The following is a 19,420-nucleotide window of genomic DNA, read 5'->3' on the forward strand; positions in this document are numbered from 1 at the left end:
TTCTCCCATTGTTTTCATCAATACCTACCTACATGTTTTTTATTTCTACATATGGGATTTACATTGCATCCTCCCTATATATTATTTACTATGTAGTGTTCCTACTTCTTGGATAGCTAATTAGTTTTTGCTATTGCATTATATTTATCCTGTTTCTAGCTCGTACAAGTCTCCGTCTCTGTGCCTTTTAATTGTATTTAACTTTCTTCAGCCCCTTAAAGGGGTTGTCTTGTGAAATCAAGTGGGGTTCAGCACTTCTGTATGGCCATATTAATGCACTTTGTAATATACATCGTGCATTAATTATGAGCCATACAGAAGTTATTCACTTACCTGCTCCGTTGCTAGCGTCCCCGTCTCCATGGATCCGTCTAAATTCGCTGTCTTCTGGCGTTTTTAGACGCGCTTGCGCAGTCCGGTCTTCTCCCTGGTGAATGGGGCCGCTCGTGCCGGAGAGCTGGTCCTCGTAGTTCCGCCCCGTCACGTGTGCCGATTCCAGCCAATCAGGAGGCTGGAATCGGCAATGGACCGCACAGAGCCCACGGTGCACCATGGGAGAAGACCCGCGGTGCATCGTGGGTGAAGATCCCGGCGGCCATCTTGGTAAAGGAAGAAAGAAGTCGCCTCAGCGCGGGGATTCGGGTAAGTAATAAACTTTTTTTTTTTTTTTAACCCATCCCTTGGGTTTGTCTCGCGCCGAACGGGGGGCCTATTGAATAAAAAAAAAAACCCGTTTCAGCGTGAGACAACCCCTTTAAGAACGCAGCTTTTTTTTTTTTGATCTTTGGTTTCTCTTCCCAACTTTCAAACATCGTAAGTCTTTAATTTTTATGTCGAAGTAGCTGTCCGATGGCTAAGTGGAGCAAAAACAAACAATACAATTTCACCATCTTTGGGAGAGGTATTGTTTTTATGGTGGCAAAAATGACATGATAAATTGATTCTGTATGATCACAGCGATACCAAATTTATATAGTTTTTTTTTATTTGCTGCATTATTTCTAAACCGTAAAAATTATATGTAAACTCTGTATGTGTGTATATGTAATTTTTTTTTTCTGTCGCCATTTATGACCGTCATAACCCTTCTTATCTTTCAATCAATGGTGCTGTGTAAGGACTCGTTTTATGCGGGATGATTTGTGGTTTCTTTCGGTACCATTTTGGAGCACATATAACTTTTTGATCGCTTTTTATTAAAGATAAGAGGACTAGAGATGAGCGAACCTACTCGGCCACGCCCCTTTTTCGCCCGAGCGCCGCGATTTTCGAGTACTTCCGTACTCGGACAAAAAGATTCGGCGGGCGCCGTGGGTGAGTGGGGGGTTGCAGCGGGGAGTGGGGGGCGAGAGGGAGAGAGAGAGGGCTCCCCCTGTTCCCCGCTGCTACCCCCCGCTCCGCCACACCTCCTCCCGACCCCCGGCGACCCCCGAATCTTTTCAAACGAGTACGGAAGTACTCGAAAATCGCGGTGCTCGATCGAGTAATTACTCGAAACGAGTACGTTCGCTCATCTCTAAAGAGGACCATTGTGTATTTATTTTTTCTAACCACCATTGTCCACCGTTCGGGATAATTAATGTGTTATTTTAATAGATCGGACTTTTATGGACGCAGTGATAAAAAATATGTTTTTGAGTTCATTTTTTTAACTTTTAATATTGTTTCTTTTTTTACAGTAATTAAAAAATTACAATAGCATAGCATTATTTACTGTGTTTCGACAGCCACAGGCTTGCTTTCATATGTATTCGTTCATGGCAGCCTTGGCATTAACAGACTACAGTGAAACATCCCCAATCCTCCCCCAAAAAAGACCACTCCTTTTGAGAAATTGACCCATAATTCCTACCTGATTTTCCGTAACAAATGTTTGTTTCGCTTGTGTCTTCTGTCCAGTATATAAAATACTAAATGATATAGCCGGCTTCGCCCGAGTTGATTTGCTACAGGTGTTTACCAGTTGTTCGCACAGAAAATTTTAATGAAGTCATGGTTACTTCAGAGGAACCAAGGAAAAAAATATGTATACACATAGAGGAGTATTAGATTCTCCTCAGACTGCATGTTCCAATGTCCCTCTCAGATTTTGTTACCCCTCACACTCTCCACACTGTTTACCCTTTAGGGTAATAGCCCTTTTAACTCAAATTTAACCCCAAGTTGGAGGTTGCAGCCCTTTCTTAGCCTTTAAGGCATGCTCCATCCCTGCAGCCCATGGACGCTGCTTTATGTACTTTATAGCCTTTCAGTATATGCACATAGAGGTTAGTTAGATTGTTTTCAGTATATACACACGGAGAAGAGGTAGATTGTCCTCAGTATAGGCACACAGAGGTCAGTTGGATTGTTGTGCCAAATTTCACAAACACCGGGAAGTTACATTACATAGGGGTGCACTTACTTTTGCACTTAGCATTGAACAATTGAGTATTGATCCTTTAATTATCCTATTTAGGAGCTAAAGAAGGCTCCTGCCAAATTTCACGCTTAAACAACATCGGAAAGTTACATTACATAGAGGTGTACTTACTTTTGAAATTTGCATTAAATAATTGTGTTGTGACCCCTTTACTTTTCCTATTTAGGACCTAAAGGATGCTCATGTCAATTTTCACGCTTATATGACATCAGGAAGTTAGAGAATTAAGGTGCATTTACACACACAGATGATCGCTTAAAAATTCGTCAGAAACTGACAGTTTTGAGCAATCATTGTGCATTAGCTACTAATGGGCTAATCAGCCCATTAGTAGCTAACTAGCTTCATTTGCCTGTATTTAGAGAACAGCAGGTGGTCTGTTCTCTAAATACATCGCTATTGTTCTCCAGTGAGACAGCAGCTGTTAAAGAATGTTATCAGCGCTGCCTGCGGAGAACTCAGCGTGTGGTCCCTCTTATCGTGGACCATGGATTTCATGCTGACCTGAAGTCAGTGATGGACAAAAAGTGCATGATGGTCACACATTTACACACAATGATTATCGCTCAAAAGATGCCTTTAGTGGCGAGTCAGTCAGTGAGGGTGTTTGTGTGTGTGTGTATGTATGTGTATATATATATATATATATATAATATATATATATATATATAACTTCTTGTTCTTTGAATTCCTCTCTGTAAAACTGCCATACACTGTGCCTTCTCAGCAACCCCCTGTGCGGCTAAACATATACATACAAAGTCTGGGTTCCTGCTCGCTTGCAGAAGGATATGTATAACTAGACCACGAACGTCTAAGGTGGCCATAGACATTAGATGGTTTCGTTGACAAACCCCTCCAGCTATGTTGTGCATGTGAACTGGCCGGGGGTTACATTATTTCAGGTGGGTCTTTACTATTTCCCCCCTGAGATCAGCAGCACCAGAGGTTGCCATCAGCTTCTCATCCTCCTCCCTCAAGAGACATGCCACAGCAGTATGGCTGATTAACAGATGCAGAATGCCAGCCAGACAACTTTTGAACACGTCTTTTACTGGTCAGGTATGCTAATCTGTACCCTAAAATAGAACGTGTGTAACGAGAACACTTTTACATTTTCGGTGTCAGTAATGGTTAAGGAAATTAACAATAAGGGAGCGGCTTTACTGCTATTTTTAAAACTTTTCAGCACACACCTTTATACCACTCGGCATGTGGTTAGCAGAGCGATGCTCCGGAGGGCAGGATGTGGGTGACAGCTGATGTAACAGGCCATGCTTTACAATCCTGTCTACTATATATTATTGCTCATCCTTTTACAAGCGCTTAGTCTGTAATTGAACTCACATAAACATGCTCTATATATATACATATATATATCTTTGCACGGCTTTGAAATTGCTACTGTTAGGACAATTGTGCATTTTCATATACAATAGAAGGTGCAATTCCAAGATTTTTTTTCGTCTTTTTGGGCACCGAATAAAATTCAATAAAATTGATCAAAAATAAATATTTACCCTAAAATGGTACCACTGAAAAATGACAGTTCACTATGCTAAAAACATCGCTTCACTGGGGAAAAAATACAGAAGTTATAGATCCCAAAATATGACATAAAGGAATTACAAAATAAAGAGTTTTCTTATCTTTTTAAAAGTAATAAAGCAAAAAAACTTTATCGCTTTGGAATTGCTATAATTGTACTGATCCGCAGAATAAGGGCTCATTTCCATGTCCGTATTTTCAACACATATTATGCATGTGTTGCACGGACGCGTGATACGCTGTGAAAGGAGTCAATGACAGTTAATGGACTTTCGTTAATCCATGCACATGAGCGTGTAGACACTGCGGGTCAATATGCACGAGAAATAGCATGCTCCATGTCTCTGCATACCACGCAGTGTGAACCCTATACATTTGTATAGGTAGCGTATGAAACGCTGCCCATACGCAATACATTGCGCATCCCCGCTTTGGGTGTGCTGTGGATTTTGGCCAACAGACTTTAATGGAGAGTCTGAAGTCCACAGACAATCTTCATCAAATCTGCAGCAGAAACTAATGATTTGAAATGCCGATTTTTTATTTATTTTTTTTTTTTTTCCCATGCGGAAATGCCTCAAATGTTCCACACACAGAATCTGCACAAAATCTGCAGCCAATGAGCCCGTTGGCGTAAGGGGGTTTGCAGTTAAAATTAACTGTTCAAATTAGAATCCTATGGATTTAAACTATGAGATTAATAGTACCCATCCTCAACCCTGGTGATCCAGCGCTGCAGTAGAAGTCTGGTGACCACTGCTCGCCCGCTAGAGGCCACAGTGTCACTGCCAATTCTCCTGGCATTAGTACTCACATCTTGGGTGCCATGATGCCAGGAGTTCCCGAATAGTGACACAGCGGCCTCTAGTTGGCAGGCCATGGTCACCTGACTTCCGCTGTCAATAGAGACAGAGAATATTGTGGGGCTGAGAATGGGTAAGTACTCTTTATTTTATCATTTTAATCCATAGGGCTCTAATTTTAAAAAGTACATTTTAATGGACAACCCCTTTAAATGGCACCATGAAAAAATGAAAAAGGAAAAATGACAAGTGGATGGTGCTCTAGGGGTTAATAGATCTGTATGATGTTCTGTGCATGCTGCTGACACAAAGCAGTTCTGCCTTTTATGTTCTTCAGAGTGACAATTGCTGGGAAAGCTTCCCACTGAGCATAGTGTCTCCTCTGTGTAATAATACATAAGTAAATACTTCTTGTAAGCCCTCGGTGTTCTTGCTATATTTAGAGATCGGGGAAGTAAGGATTTCATTGTTATAACTAGAAGAACTTCAATATTGTTACACTTGAACAACTTTTCCCCTTCCCTTATTTGCATAAATGACATATTAATACACTAAAATACATTTAAGGGAAGTGTCAGCTGACGATTCTTATCGGAATTCTTTACTCTGGGTTTACCTTCTAGAAAGCCTTCTGTGTGCTGAACCCGTGTAAATTTCATGTCTTTTTAATGTTTTTCCCCCTTCTTTGTATTTTTGCTTTAAAGTATTAAATAAAGAAAGTAGACTTCCACACAAAAATTCTTTGAAATCAGCTTCTAATAGTTCCTTGCAGTGGCAGATTAGGGCCGTTCATGTACTACATGGACAACCATTCCGGTGAAAGGCTGCTATGGTATAGGCAAAATGAGCAGCTGGTTACACCTAGTCATCTGTTTGCTGGGGGTCTTAACAGCTCTCCTATCAAAGCAGCCCTCCAGTTTTGGTGCACAATTCTTCCCCAGGACCTAAAGGGGGGTTAATATGTTCTTGCATGTTAAATAGTGTGTTATTCTATATGGGTATATGGGCCACCCTGTAGCCTTGTATTGGGAGCGTGAACTCATAGGACTTTGGAGAGAGACAGATTTTCATGTGCAGTGCAGACTTCGGCAGGCACCGCAGGATCCAGAGAGCGGGTGAGTATAAAAAATCTATCACCCGGATCCCTGTCCCCTGCCATGAATTAGTAGGTACTAACTACTACATACTGGGAGCACCCGGACATTTGGGGGATGTTCACCCTCACAATTTGGTCCTTGTCAAAGTCACTCAGATCCTTATACTCGCCCATTTTTTCTGCTTAGAACAAATAAACTTCAAGAACTTACTATTCACTTGTGGCGTAATATATTACAACACTTGACAGGTGCCAGCATCAGAGGATTGTATTCACTTTAGGGCTCCTACCCACTTGGTTTTTTTTTTTAACGCAAATATCAATGGGACTTTCTAATTTTAAAAACGCATCGCAAATTTGTGCTTTGCGCTTTGCGCTTTTTGCATGCAATGCGTTTTTAACATTGGAAAGTCCCATTGACATTCGCGTTTAAAAAAACTGCAGCGTTAAAAAACCACAAGTGTGTGAGAGCCCTTAGTTTTCATGTTATGGTGGATTAGTGTATATGTGAGATCACCTGATGACCAAACCAACAGGTCCCAGCAGAGATAATTCATCCTGTTACCTGCATCTAATTATTACAGCGATGCATGCTAAGATTTATTTGTTGCAGTTCTGGGTGCATTCGAAAACTTTTGTGGGAGGAGGGGGGTTGGATTGGCCTTAAAGTGCCCATACACCTTCAGCAACTGTCAGATGAACGATTGTTCAGCCGATAGGTGTTCTCACCGGCTTCCGCATACACATAAATGTTGGAGTTGGCCAAGTGTTTGTAGATTAGGGAGTTTAGCCGCTAGATATCTTTGACAGCAGCTTATCTCTCGGGGAAGGAGAGGATCGGGTACTAAAATTCATCGTCTTCGAATCTCCTTTCCTCTGACATCATCTATACTGTATATCCTCTCCGGCACCCTCCTTACACTAAAGGCCCATTTACACCAGCAGATGATCGCACAAAGATCGCTCAGACAACAGTTGGAGTGACAGCTTTGAGCGATCATTTTGCATAAAGTATTAAGTAGCTGCTCAGCTACTTAATAGCAATTAAGTGTGCAAATGAAGCCTTCGCTGAAAGCAGTTAATAGCCCTAGGGCTCTTATCTGCATTCAGATCCTTTGTTCTCTGGGTGAAACAATGCTATCAACACTCCCCGTGGGGAACTGCTGATAAGGCTGAAGGACGATTTTTAGGTTTGACTGAATTTAAAGATCAGCTAGCAGTGCCTGAAAAGCACATGATGGGTGCGCACTTGCACGCACCGATTTTTGCTAAAACGATTGCCGATTAGCAATTTTTTTAGCGATCTTAGGCTGGTGTAAATGGGCCTTTAGAGTGGGTTTTCATGGGACATCTATCATCTGAATAGTTGCTTGAATTAGTCAATACAGCGAGTAGTTGGTGTACAACTATTCGTGTGCTTTTAAACAAAACAATTGTTCACTTTCACAATCGCTGACGCACACTTCCTTCATGCTTGTTGGCTGGTCATTGAAACATAAATGATTGCCTGTATTAGCCAGATGCTAATGAATCAGCCAGTGAGTATTTTTTTTTTAGGTGAGCTGAAACAAAGCAATTAGCGACTAGTGAACGATTTATTGCTCTCAGCCTGTTGGTGGCCGTGTTTACAGGAAACAACTGTTGCTTAAATTTGCTCAATCAAGCGATTATTTGGATGTTGGTTGTTCCATGTAAAATCACCCTTAGGCTGCATTCACACGAACGTGTATCGGCTTGGTTTTCACGCTGAGCCGATATACGTCGTCCTCATCTGCAGGGAAGGGGGGAATGGAAGAGCCAGGAGCAGGAACTGAGCTCCCGCCCCTCTGCACTATTTGCAATGAAAGGAGGCGAGACGGGGGCGGGGCTAAATTCCGAGAATTAGCACCCCCCCCGTCCCGCCTCTCCCCATTGCAAATAGTGCAGAGGGGCGTAGAGGAGGCAGAGAGGGGGCGGGAGCTCAGTTCCTGCTCCTGGCTCTTCCATCCCCCCCCCCCTGCAGATGAGGACGACATATATCGGCTCGGCGTGAAAACCGAGCCAATATACGTTCATGTGAATGCAGCCTTAGGGTTCATTCACATGAACACATTTGCATACACAAAATTTGCGCATGCAATACACAGAGAATAGAACCTATTAATTTCAATGGGTTAATTCACATTTCCTTTTCTTATGTGCGCAAAAAAATAGTACCTGCTCTATTTTTCTGTGCATTTGCGCACTAAAGGTCCCCATACAAGTCTGTGTGAGGTGTGCAAATGCGTGCGGGAGATGCGCAATTCCATGAGAAAAAGAACACAGCTGGAACTCATTAGTCTAGAACAGCCATTTAAATTGTCTTCTGCATGCAAATGAACGTGCCCTGTGTGCACGCAGTGTGCAGTAACATGCGCTAGTATGTGCACATAAAAGCCTCATACACAACGCAAATACATTGCACTGAGGTGTGCGCAAAACACATAAATCCGTCTGAAGGAACCCTTAAGATCCTTTCAGATGGCCAAATAATCCTGCTCATGCAATGGGTCCTGAGTGAAAATGAGCCGTCGTTCAGCGTTTGTTCATTATGATTCATATGGGCAGTCTGGAGACGAACGATTCTTACTAGGATCGCTCATCCCCACACTGCTATCATTCATCGGCAGCACATCTTCCCGTTCGAAAGGGGAAACGTAGGTGCATTCAACCAGTGAGCATTTTCATGTTTGCTAAAAAGCCAAGACCTGCTGATGAACAAACATTTGCTCCTTCGTCAGCTGATCGTGTGATCCGTGATCATGGCCCAGTGATTAGGCAAGCGATCATCAGGTGAGTAAAAGGCCCTTTTATATTTCCAGTATTAAATAGAAGTAGGTTAAACAACTGTTGATTGATCAATCATCTGGTAAATGACCGTTTCACAGACCTACACTTTTTAGTTTCTATTGGCCATATAAACTATTGGCCATGTACGGCTTAGTTGTCCAATCTGTCTCTACACGTTCAGTGACTTTATGTGATGGAGGAAAGATTTTACTGGGAATGTTCCTTCAAAGAAAAATCACTTGTGGATGGAAGAAAAACTTCAAATACGTCCGACCTCTTTCCAGGTGATGACAGCCTGTCTTCAGTCAGCCAAAACCTTCGTTGATTGTTGATCGATCGTTTGGTTTGATAACATCTCTTGTCATCAACTTTAGTCTAATATGTTTGAGCATCTTTAGACATGCATGCACTCTGCATCTTAAGTATATAGACAAGCCCTTATTTGTATTCGGCTTCCATGCCTTTAGCAAATAGCTGCTTCAGCTGCAATCCCTTTTTTGATCTCTCCTCTCTGGCTTTGCGTCTGTGGCCTTTCCGCTTAGTGACTTCATCTATTTTCCCCCTAGCCCGTTACAATTCACCCCTCCTTTTCTCCTATTTCTTAGGTATTCACTCCCTTTCGCAAACTGATACTGAGCGCAGACAACAGAAAAGACATGGAGGAATGGATGGCGGCGCTGAAGTCTGTGCAGAACCGGGAACTCTTTGAGGTAGTGACATGTCAGCAGCTTTTGTAACAGATTGCAGGTGAAGCTGGCTTATTCTTCTGGCAGGAACAAGTGTACACTGTATCCATTATTACATTTCCGATGTGGCCAAAGCCTTGATTGTAAACAGATAAAATCATAGTGAAACATCCAAACCTTTGTTACACATTAAACTATTGTATCACTAATGTATAGCTCCAACTTCCAACAAGTTGTTAAAACTTTTTTTTACTTTTGCTTTAGTTACACCTATTTCTGAGAAAGCTGAGCAGTAGCTAATATTGCTGCCATAGGGATTATCACCCAGCTTTCCCGGACTCCTGATTGACAGATCTATAAGGTTTTTAATGTATGCAGGTCTTTTCTATCTTCATAACCAGACAGATCTAGGAATTTGGGAAAGCTGAATAGGAAATCCTGTGTGGTGAGGTCACGTTGACGATCATAGCTTGCAAACAGGTTTCTCAGAAACGGCTATATTTAACTAGTAATGACAGAAGACGACACAGCGAGGATTTATGTCTAATGCTGACCTCGTTGATTTAGGGTAGTAGAATCATAAGTCGGCTCGTGCGTACAAATCTCCGTTGTCTGTCCCTTTATATGTTTCTAGTGTAAAAAAGTCAGGAAATAGCTCTCCAGTCAGCTAGTATGACTTGTGATTTGCATAACAATCCCACTAGGCAGGACTGCCCCAGGCACTGATCGGACCAGTGTGCCTGCCTGTGCACACCGCCTGCAGGATCAACTGCTCTCTTGTGTTTCCTACTTGCAGTCTGCCCAGTACAGTATGGACCATTTCTCCGGAATGCACAACTGGTACGCTTGTTCTCACGCCCGACCCACATACTGCAACGTGTGTCGTGAAGCTCTCTCTGGGGTCACCTCCCATGGACTTTCCTGTGAAGGTATGTTTGCAGATATCCTTAGTCATCCTCATCTGTAATGTTGATAACTCTGCTGCTAAGACGTTTCGAAACATTAAATGTATATTAGCCATTCTGAAATCAGTGGGTCTGGGTGATCTTCTAAGGTGTATGGGGGTCTTCTCACGCTTCCACGGTAGCAGATGTCAGGTGCGTTATGGATCCAGCTTCCCGACCTATGTGTTCTTGGCAAGAAAAGCTGCTTCCAGAGGTTTTTGACAGCGTCTTTCTTCCCTCTCTACATTCAGAACACATGCACGCTTGCCTGTGCCAATGCATGTATGAGAGGCCGGGCGAGATGGCTGTCGGCAGCTATCTAATGTGTATCGCCACCTTAAAGGTACCTTTACACTGGATGACTTTCCACCGCATAAGCGCTCGACAGCTGTTCCACAGACCATCGCTCTTGTGCTTTTCACACAGGATCGATAGTCGTTCGGAGAATCAAGGCTTAGCATGCTGACGTCACTCCAGCCGCTCGCCTCCATTCATTGCAAGCAAGCAGCCCTTCATAGATTGTCGTCCAGTTTATACAGTATGTCTGCCTAAACTGAACGACGATTAATAAGTGAATGGATTATCGTTAAGTGTTCGGTCGCTGGCAGCGTTTACGCGGAGCGATTAGCTTTCGGATTTCTCCGATCCAGCGAGAATATGAATGATAATAGTTCCGTGTAAAAGGGCCCATGTTGGCTGGGAGATGCCACAGGCCGTTACACCTTTAGTATAGTGGCGTTATGTAATAGTTTTCATAATTATCCAAGGTGATTATGCTGTTTTAAATATCTCGCTGTATTTATTTAGTATTGTTTAATTAGTTGCTATGCTTGCTACTGGGACAGTCACCTTAATAACTTGCCACAGGCCAGGGATGGGATTACACGGGCAGCAGTGTGACATTACAGAGACTGCTGAACAATGTGTTAAGTATAGGTTGGCAAAAGTGTCTTGGAGACGCACTATAATCTGCTGTAACTGCCACGACATGCCACATAGTAACAGCTTAAATAATAACCCTCACATACAAGTACTAAACTCGGCAATAGGCCTTACATAGCTGACGCCAAACAAGCTATCACTCCTAAATGCCCCATTAATAGGCATGAACATGCATATTATTTTAATAAAGGTAAGGGAGATAAGCAGCTGCCAGGCAGATGGCGCCTCTTATCTCCTTGGGAAAATAAAGAATTGGGCAAGTTCATATCCAGCCTGTTCATTCCAACCTGTTGACAGTCCACTTGCTTGAACCCATAAACATTAGATTGTTAGAGGAATCTGTCTAAATTAACAGGATGTCAGAGCTTAATATATTGATCTTTTTTTGGTTGCTGATCTTATCAGGGTGATATCCTAGAGGTGTCCGTTGGCCTTGAATAGAAGGGTATTGTATACGCAACAATTGTCTATTATATTGCAGTTATCTGAATGACTCCCTTTGTGTGGTCTGATAGAGAAAGGAAGCGATTTCCCTGGTTTCTGTCTGTGGCACCATACTGTAGGTAGAACGCAGGCTGCTCTAGAAGTTGGTGTGATACTTGCTTTCCCTGAGGATTTCCATACACCATTGTAAGATCTCGCTAAGGGCCCTTTTACACGGGCCGATAAATCATTCAGATGACCGCAACCGTCGGAAATCTGAATGATTATCAGTCAGTGCAGATTCATGTCGCAACTGAACAATGAACAAGACTATATTTGCTTCTTGTTTAGTTTCTGCAAGCAGAAAACTGCACAATGTATCAGCCTGTGTAAACAGGCAGTTATTCATCTATGCACGACTGCCTGTTTACTGTGAATGGAGGCGGGCGGGCTGGAATGATCTCTGGCCGACTCCACATCTATTCACTGAGCGATTATCGTACCTGTGTAAAAGCACGAAAATGTTTATTGCTGGGACAACCTGTCGGGCATATGTGTCCGACAAGTTTTGCATAAAAGGGCCCTAAGTGTGGCCATGCATGCTAGATAGAGATGAGCGAACGTGCTCGTTTAGAGCAATTACTCGATCGAGCACCGTTTTTTTTCGAGTAACTGCCTAATCGGGCGAAAAGATTCGGGGGGTGCCGGGGGTGAGTGCGGGGGGGTGGGGGGGTGGGGAGAGAGCTCCCCCTGTTCCCTCTTGCTACCTCCCGCTCCACCCCCCGCCGCCCCCCGAATCTTTTCGCCCAAGTAGGCAGTTACTCGGAAAAAAGCGATGCTCGATCGAGTAATTGCTCTAAACGAGCATGTTCGTTCATCTCTAATGCTAAACATATATCGGCCGAACCTGATAATTATTTGATGTGTATGGGGCCCTCCCTTCTCTCCCCCAAATATAGATTTCGGGGATGATAAGGATTTGGTTGTGGGATTTCAACTCCTGCGGACATTCGTGCGGACACCCGGTGTGAACGGGTCTTTTTCACTATATATTCTCTATTTAAGAAATTTAGTCTCATAGGGGAAATCTCTAGAATCCTGGTTACAGGTTCTACCTTTGTTTACATAGACCATGAGTTAGTACATACTCGTCTATGGGCATTACCCCTACATGGAAAGGGGGCATGAGGGCAATTTGGGGTTTTCACATTAGGGGATGTGTATATGTGAACAATGTTGTAATATCCTTTGATCAACTATATAAAGCAAACCACTATATCCCACATACTAATTTTTTTAGATACCTAAGGCTCTTTAACAAAGGCAGATGATCGGAAACGCTTGTTTGTTGGGTGATCACATCTTTTATGCAATATCAAAAACCATCTGTTGGCAGCATGTGTACCCACATAAACTACAAATTGCTTCTGACAGCAATGAATGTGCCTGAACAATTGTACAAATGATCATTCGAACACATACTGTATTGCTGATTGCTCCATGTATATGGAGCTCTTCACAGACAAATAATAAAATGATCAATTTTGGTTTTAATTTAAAAAAAACAAAACAGGGCACTAACATAGGACAAACATAGAGATGAGCGAGCATACTCGCTAAGGCAAACTACTTGAGCGAGTAGTGCCTTATGCGAGTACCTGCCCGCTCGTCTCTAAAGATTCTCTCTCACTCTCTTTCCCGGCTCCCCCCTGCTCACTTCCGCAACTCACCGGTCTCCCCCGCCGGAACCCGAATCTTTAGAGACGAGCGGGCAGGTACTCGCATAAGGCACCACTCGCTCGAGTAGTTTGCCTTAGCGAGTACGCTCGCTCATCTCTAGACAAACATACAAATACTAGTACTCAGACACACATGACATAAGCAAAGTTTCATCAAATGACAGCACATTTTGGAGGATGCGCTAGAATTTGCTGTATATCCTAACAGGTGCTTTTAGGGGATAGTTCGTTAGTTGCATACTGATTTTAGGGCTATGGTTTAACGCGTTTCCCTACTTGGTTAGTAGTTCATCAGGAACCTTTTGACCTTCACCATAGGAGAGATTTAATAGATATTTATCCTCCTATATAGAAGATTACACAGATGAGTTGATGTCTGAGTATTACATTAATAATAGAAGGTTGGTATATACAAAGGAGAAATGATAAAAAGAAGGAAGGGGTATTCTGGGATTCCTGTCGTGTCTATTAGCACACTCTAACCGGCCAGAGGCAATTCTTTGTCAATACTGGTCAGGAAATGAGAACTGAACCAAAATACCGACTCAGCATTCACCCCACTATGTTCATGCTTAGATGAAGGGAAGACCTATAAGAACATGAGGAAAATGTCTATAATATAGAAGCAACTACAAAAACTTAGTTGAAAGAAATATAGACGGGCCATATGGTTCAATCCCCTCTCAAGGCGATTCTAAGTTTCAAGCAAATTTCTGGCTTCTGTCTCTAATCATAAGGATAAGAGGAAGATCTGAGCTAGACCCTTCCTTATAGTTTTCGGCACTGATAGTATTCGCTCAGATTAATTAAGAGGCCAATTCCTGATCTAGAGAACTAGTCTACTACTTGTTACTCAAAACTAGTAACTCAACGTTCCTCAGATGGTAGTCTTTCCCTTAGGCTTAATTTAATAGCATAGCATAGAACCCCTTCTCTACTAGCTACTTAATAGACGAACATAAAATAATAAAGCCTGTGGCCCTGATGGTAGACCACAGGTGTCTGTCACGTATATGGAGCTGAATAAGTACCGACTGACTTGCTAAAGCATTGAACAGGGCTTGTTCCTAGCAGAAAATCTGCCAGTGTAAAATCACCCTCAGGGCCCATTCAGATGGGCGTATTTTCCTTCCGTTTTGCTATTCCAAGGACAGTACATGAACCCATTATACCTTATGAGGCTATTAAAAATTACTGAATGTCCTATTCTCGTCAGTTTTCACGGACTAGAACAAGACCTCAAATGTGCATGGTCTGCTCAGGTCAGACAACACACCTCTGCCTGTCTGAATAAGTCTTAAGGTGCGTTTAGACATAGCAATTATTGTTCAAAAAATCACTAGATTGTTCAAATTTGAACGCTCATCGTTCAGTGTAAACGCAGCCAACGATCGAATGATTAACGATAATTCGTTTGTCTATTGTTCATTTCATGCAAATCATCATTGGCTCTTTCACTATAAACATTCGGTTTAAATACCAATTGTTCAGTCGTTCTTATTCACTTATACAGGGAATGGGAATGATTTAGCGAGTGAACAATCTAATGGCTTGTATAAACAGGCTGCACGAGCGAACTCTGACATCGTTCACTCGTGCGAAAAATAAATCGCTGGGTGTAAAAGCACCCTTCCTTAACTCCGTAATTCCATTGGCCTGTATCAAAATACTAATGACCACCTGTCCGTATGTGAGTAAGTTACATACTCCGCCCACTGATCACATGATGGTGACGTCATCAAATGTCCTAAAGCATAAAATATGCAGAACCTGACAGCAGCCATGTGCTTACAGGACCTGTGATGATGTCACTGTTATGTGATCAGTCACCCGGGCTTTGTGTCCGTGAGGGAGCTACAATCTCTGCCCCTGATCACATGACAGTACCGTCATCACAGGTCCTTCATCCTTGTGAAGATACCAACGACCACCTGTCTGCGAGTGAGTGAGTTACATGCTCTGCCCCTGATCACATGACGGTGATGTCATCACAGGTCCTTCAGTCCTGTGCAGATTACGGCCAGACTACATTCCCTACAAACCCCCGCAGCCTCAATTGCTATGGAATACTAATGACCACCTAGCCGGACAGCAGCCGTGTGCTTACACAACCTGTGATGAGGCCACCGCCATGTTATTAATCACCTGTGTGGGAGGAGTCCGGGGTCACATGACCAGGGGGTGATCAATGTGTGCAGGACTCTGCTATGCTTCTTCTGTTCCATGTTGTATGGGATGAAGAATGCATGTAGCAGAGCTGTATGTGACGTGTATGTAGCAGTGCTGTGTTTGTGTGACGTTCAAGTAGCACAGCTGTGTGGCGCATTGCGCCACCGGAAACACTGGTACTATAATTTCCTAATAATTACTAGTAGTATATAGAGGCAGGGGCTGTCCAGAAAAATATGAGAAGGTGCGAGGCTTGTGCTGTTCCTCCCTAATTATTCTATACACCTCACGGTCGCTCTCCACAGATCAGTACACTACTCCAGAAACCATGGCCTATATGTTTCATAATTGTACTTCTATTCCATTATGCCTAAGTAACACACTGTACTTATCTCCTCGTGCTCCCTTGTAATTTGAGACTGTAATTTTCTCTTCTTTGTATGCTTGATCTTGAAATGTCACTATGTAACCGCACGCCAATTGTGGCAGTTCTCTTCCCTGTATACATTCTAAGAAAAGGAGCTTTAAAAAAAAACAAACTATATATATATATATGCTTGAAGTTGCTACAAGTTCATGTTTATTGCCATAAGGAGAGAACAACGGCTTATCTCTGATGTAGCAAAGGACTGTGCATGATAAAATCCAAGACATCCAATTCTTGTTTCCCCCATAACAAGCATCCATCAGCTTTATCTAATTACATTTATCTAATGTATATAGTCAACTGTTATGCGTTAAGTCATTTTGTCGAACTTCTACATATCTTGAGATCGGCTGTTCTGCTGCCACATCAATACGGGTTTTGATTGCCCGGCATTGCTAAGATAAGCTCTCCTAATCACAGCTATTTGAGGTGTGTCATGTCATAAAAAAACTGTGTACTTCAAGTCAATGACTTAAATGTGGGTCATGGTCCTTGAATATTATAAATATGACAGATTATTGCATTTTATTCTTTTGTTTTATATCACTACATTGAAACATATGTACGATATATAACCAGTTACTGACTGGTGCCCATACACTTTAGGAGAAAGACTGCCTAATTCTCCGTCCGTCTATCTGATGTTTATGGGGGTGTTTCCACTGTCTGACATCTTCCTACATTCTGATTGAAGCTTGTACAGCTCCAATGTCAGAAGACGTCCGACAGGGTATTTTTACCGTCTATTGCCAGCCACTCCGCTGTCGGAGCCTCACTGGCGCAAACAAACTGGTTTTAGCCAGCAGATGGCACCGTTGTATAAGAGCAAAAAGTGAAAGCCTTTTAGGAAACCCTAAATCCAAATTAGATTGGAAAGGGTTGATGGTCCATCCAGAAGAGAGCCAAAGACACTTCTTTGTTAGCGAATGTCTAGCGAACACTTGGCGATGTGCTATCGTATGGAAAAATATGCGGCATATCCTATTTTGGTGCGTATTACATACCACAATAGCTATTAAATTAAACGGGCCAACGCAAATAGGCAGAGAACCTGTGTGTGCATTGCATATTTGCGCAGCATATCAATAGGCCCGTCTGCATTCTTTTTTGAGCGCACAAATACGCAGTACATTTGCCCACGCAAAAACACGCCAGAGTGGGCGATATACGCTGGGGTTAGCCATTTTTGGTCACGTAAATCTGCAGCATATTTATGTGACTGAAGTGCGCTTATGCCCTTAGAGTCTATGCACATGTTGTGGTACTTGCCACACGGTCGAGAACTGTGAGCTAAAAACCGCACTGTTGAAGCTCATTAATCTTCACAGCTGTTGTCCTATATGAATTGGTGCTTACATACGTCAGATTGATGTCGTCAGATCTCTGGGTACGGCTACAAGAAGCGGATCCAAGTTTAATCCTTTGCATTGCAAATCCACACTGTAGTTCCATATTCACTGCAGATGTTTTCCGCAGCATGTGGATACGATTTCTTGGACTCTCATGCACATTGCTTTTAATGTAAAAGGATGTAAATTTTCTGCACTTAATTCTACCATGAAAAATCCCAATGTTTCCGCTAGTTATGGATGCACCCTTTGTGGATGGCTTCTGTCCAATTGTCCTAGGCAAGTTTCTTGGACCGATATCCTACTTGCCTGTAAATGCAGCCTAAGAAAAAGAAACCTAATACATAAATAAATTGGAAGACACATAGATCAAATTTTACGCTATGTATTCCTTTTCTATGTGCCAGAACAAATGTTGTCCGATGGTTTTACTGCTAATTATGTGTTTTCTTTGTTTTTTTGCGTATGTAAACAGTCTGCAAGTTTAAGTCTCACCGACGCTGTGCAGTGAGGGCGACCAATAATTGTAAATGGACCACCTTGGCTTCTATTGGAAAGGACATCATCGAGGATGAGGATGGGGTTGGTATGCTTTATATTCATAAACATGTTACTCTGAGACCTGAACACCATACAATTTTGGGGTCTCAAAATGTTGATCAGGGTTACGCCAGGCTCACATGATTTGGATTGTGTATTCCGCGATCGCTATCATTGCAGACGATCCGCGGTAAAACACAGGCATTGAAAGGCATGCATTTCCGCTTTTTTGTTCACACTCGTGGATACAAATTGCTGCGAGCTGAAGACCAAGGATTTTGTGCGGACGGTCCCCATTCAAGTCAATGGTTGCGAGTGTTTCTTTGCCCATATTCAATTAACGCTCGCAACTTCAAAGGAGAATAGATAGAAAATCCGGAATGCTGGCTGGAGAGGAGAGAGAGGGAGCTTTTCCTCCGTGCGAACAATATGCTGTGCCTAGCGCACATCCGCATATAAAAACCATTGCATTTGCCATCATTCGCAGTTTTTTTCCACAAATAATTGCAGTTCTTCTGCAGAATGCGAACCATTCGCGTGGGTCTGGCCTTAGGGTCGATTTCTTGTTTCAAAAGCAAGCAATGTCAGAGTTTATACAACCAGATACATTGTGTGCTCTTCAAACTGCAAATCGTTCAGTCGTTCACATTCACTGTATGAGAACAGCTGAACAATCGTAGTTAAACCAAGCGATTAATCAACAAGCCAACAATGATTTTTATGCGTGCATAAAATGAACGGAAAGCGAACGATTTATCGTTTGTCGTTCAATCATTGGCGCCATTTACACTGATCGATTTATTGTTCAGTTTCTCTCATTTAGATGATTTTTTAAATGATTATTGTTGAGTGTAAAAGGGCCTTTAGTGCCCTTCATGAGCATTCCCTGGTGATAGCGCACACAGCTCATTAGGCAGCAGACACAGCCTGTTTCTTATTCACCTGTGTAAGACTGACGGAAGGATTTTGGGATTAAAAGCTTAGGAAGTAGAGAAACGACAGTAATTATAATGCAAGGTCACCTCTGTAAATAGTTGTACCAAGACACAACCGAAATGTTACACATCACACCTTTTGGTTTTTATGTTGGAGAATTCAAAGGTCTTGTGATAAAGGGGTTATCCGGGAACTGTTTTTTTTCCCTTCGTACTCATTCCGCTGGTACCCGGTCTCCTGCTGGTCTTCACTTCCGGTTGCATGGGGAGAGCAATGATGTCATCGATATACAGTCGTGTGACCACTGCAATTAATCACTAGCTGACTTCAACAGGTGATTAGTGAAGTGGTCACATATCCTGGAGTAAGGACGTTATCACTCTGCACCAAGCAGTGAAGACCAGCAGGAGACACTCCAGAAATAAGGAAGGTGATTTCTTCTTAATTTATGTTCATACTGTTAGTTTGAGGGGAAAAAAATTGGTCCTTGGATAACCCCTCTAATACTCCTACATATTCATCTTTCACCATTCTTCATTCATTGTATTCTCAAATGTGGACTGGGTAAAGTTGAAATAGTTGTAATTA

General features: G+C 42.5%; 1 protein-coding gene across 5 annotated transcripts in view; it reads left to right on the forward strand.

Annotated features, from left to right (window-relative positions):
* The window catches only part of DGKD (diacylglycerol kinase delta), a 78,068-nt gene that overhangs the window by 22,328 nt on the left and 36,320 nt on the right, over positions 1-19,420 (forward strand). For all 5 annotated transcript variants that reach the window (XM_066598654.1, XM_066598632.1, XM_066598640.1 and 2 more), the window contains exons 4-6: positions 9,283-9,387; positions 10,160-10,292; positions 17,832-17,938. In XM_066598654.1, coding sequence (XP_066454751.1) covers positions 9,283-9,387; positions 10,160-10,292; positions 17,832-17,938 — 345 coding nt within the window. The remainder of the gene's footprint in view (positions 1-9,282; positions 9,388-10,159; positions 10,293-17,831; positions 17,939-19,420) is intronic.

This window comes from Eleutherodactylus coqui, chromosome 1, assembly GCF_035609145.1.
Source record: "Eleutherodactylus coqui strain aEleCoq1 chromosome 1, aEleCoq1.hap1, whole genome shotgun sequence".
NCBI classification, from domain to species: Eukaryota; Metazoa; Chordata; class Amphibia; order Anura; family Eleutherodactylidae; genus Eleutherodactylus; species Eleutherodactylus coqui.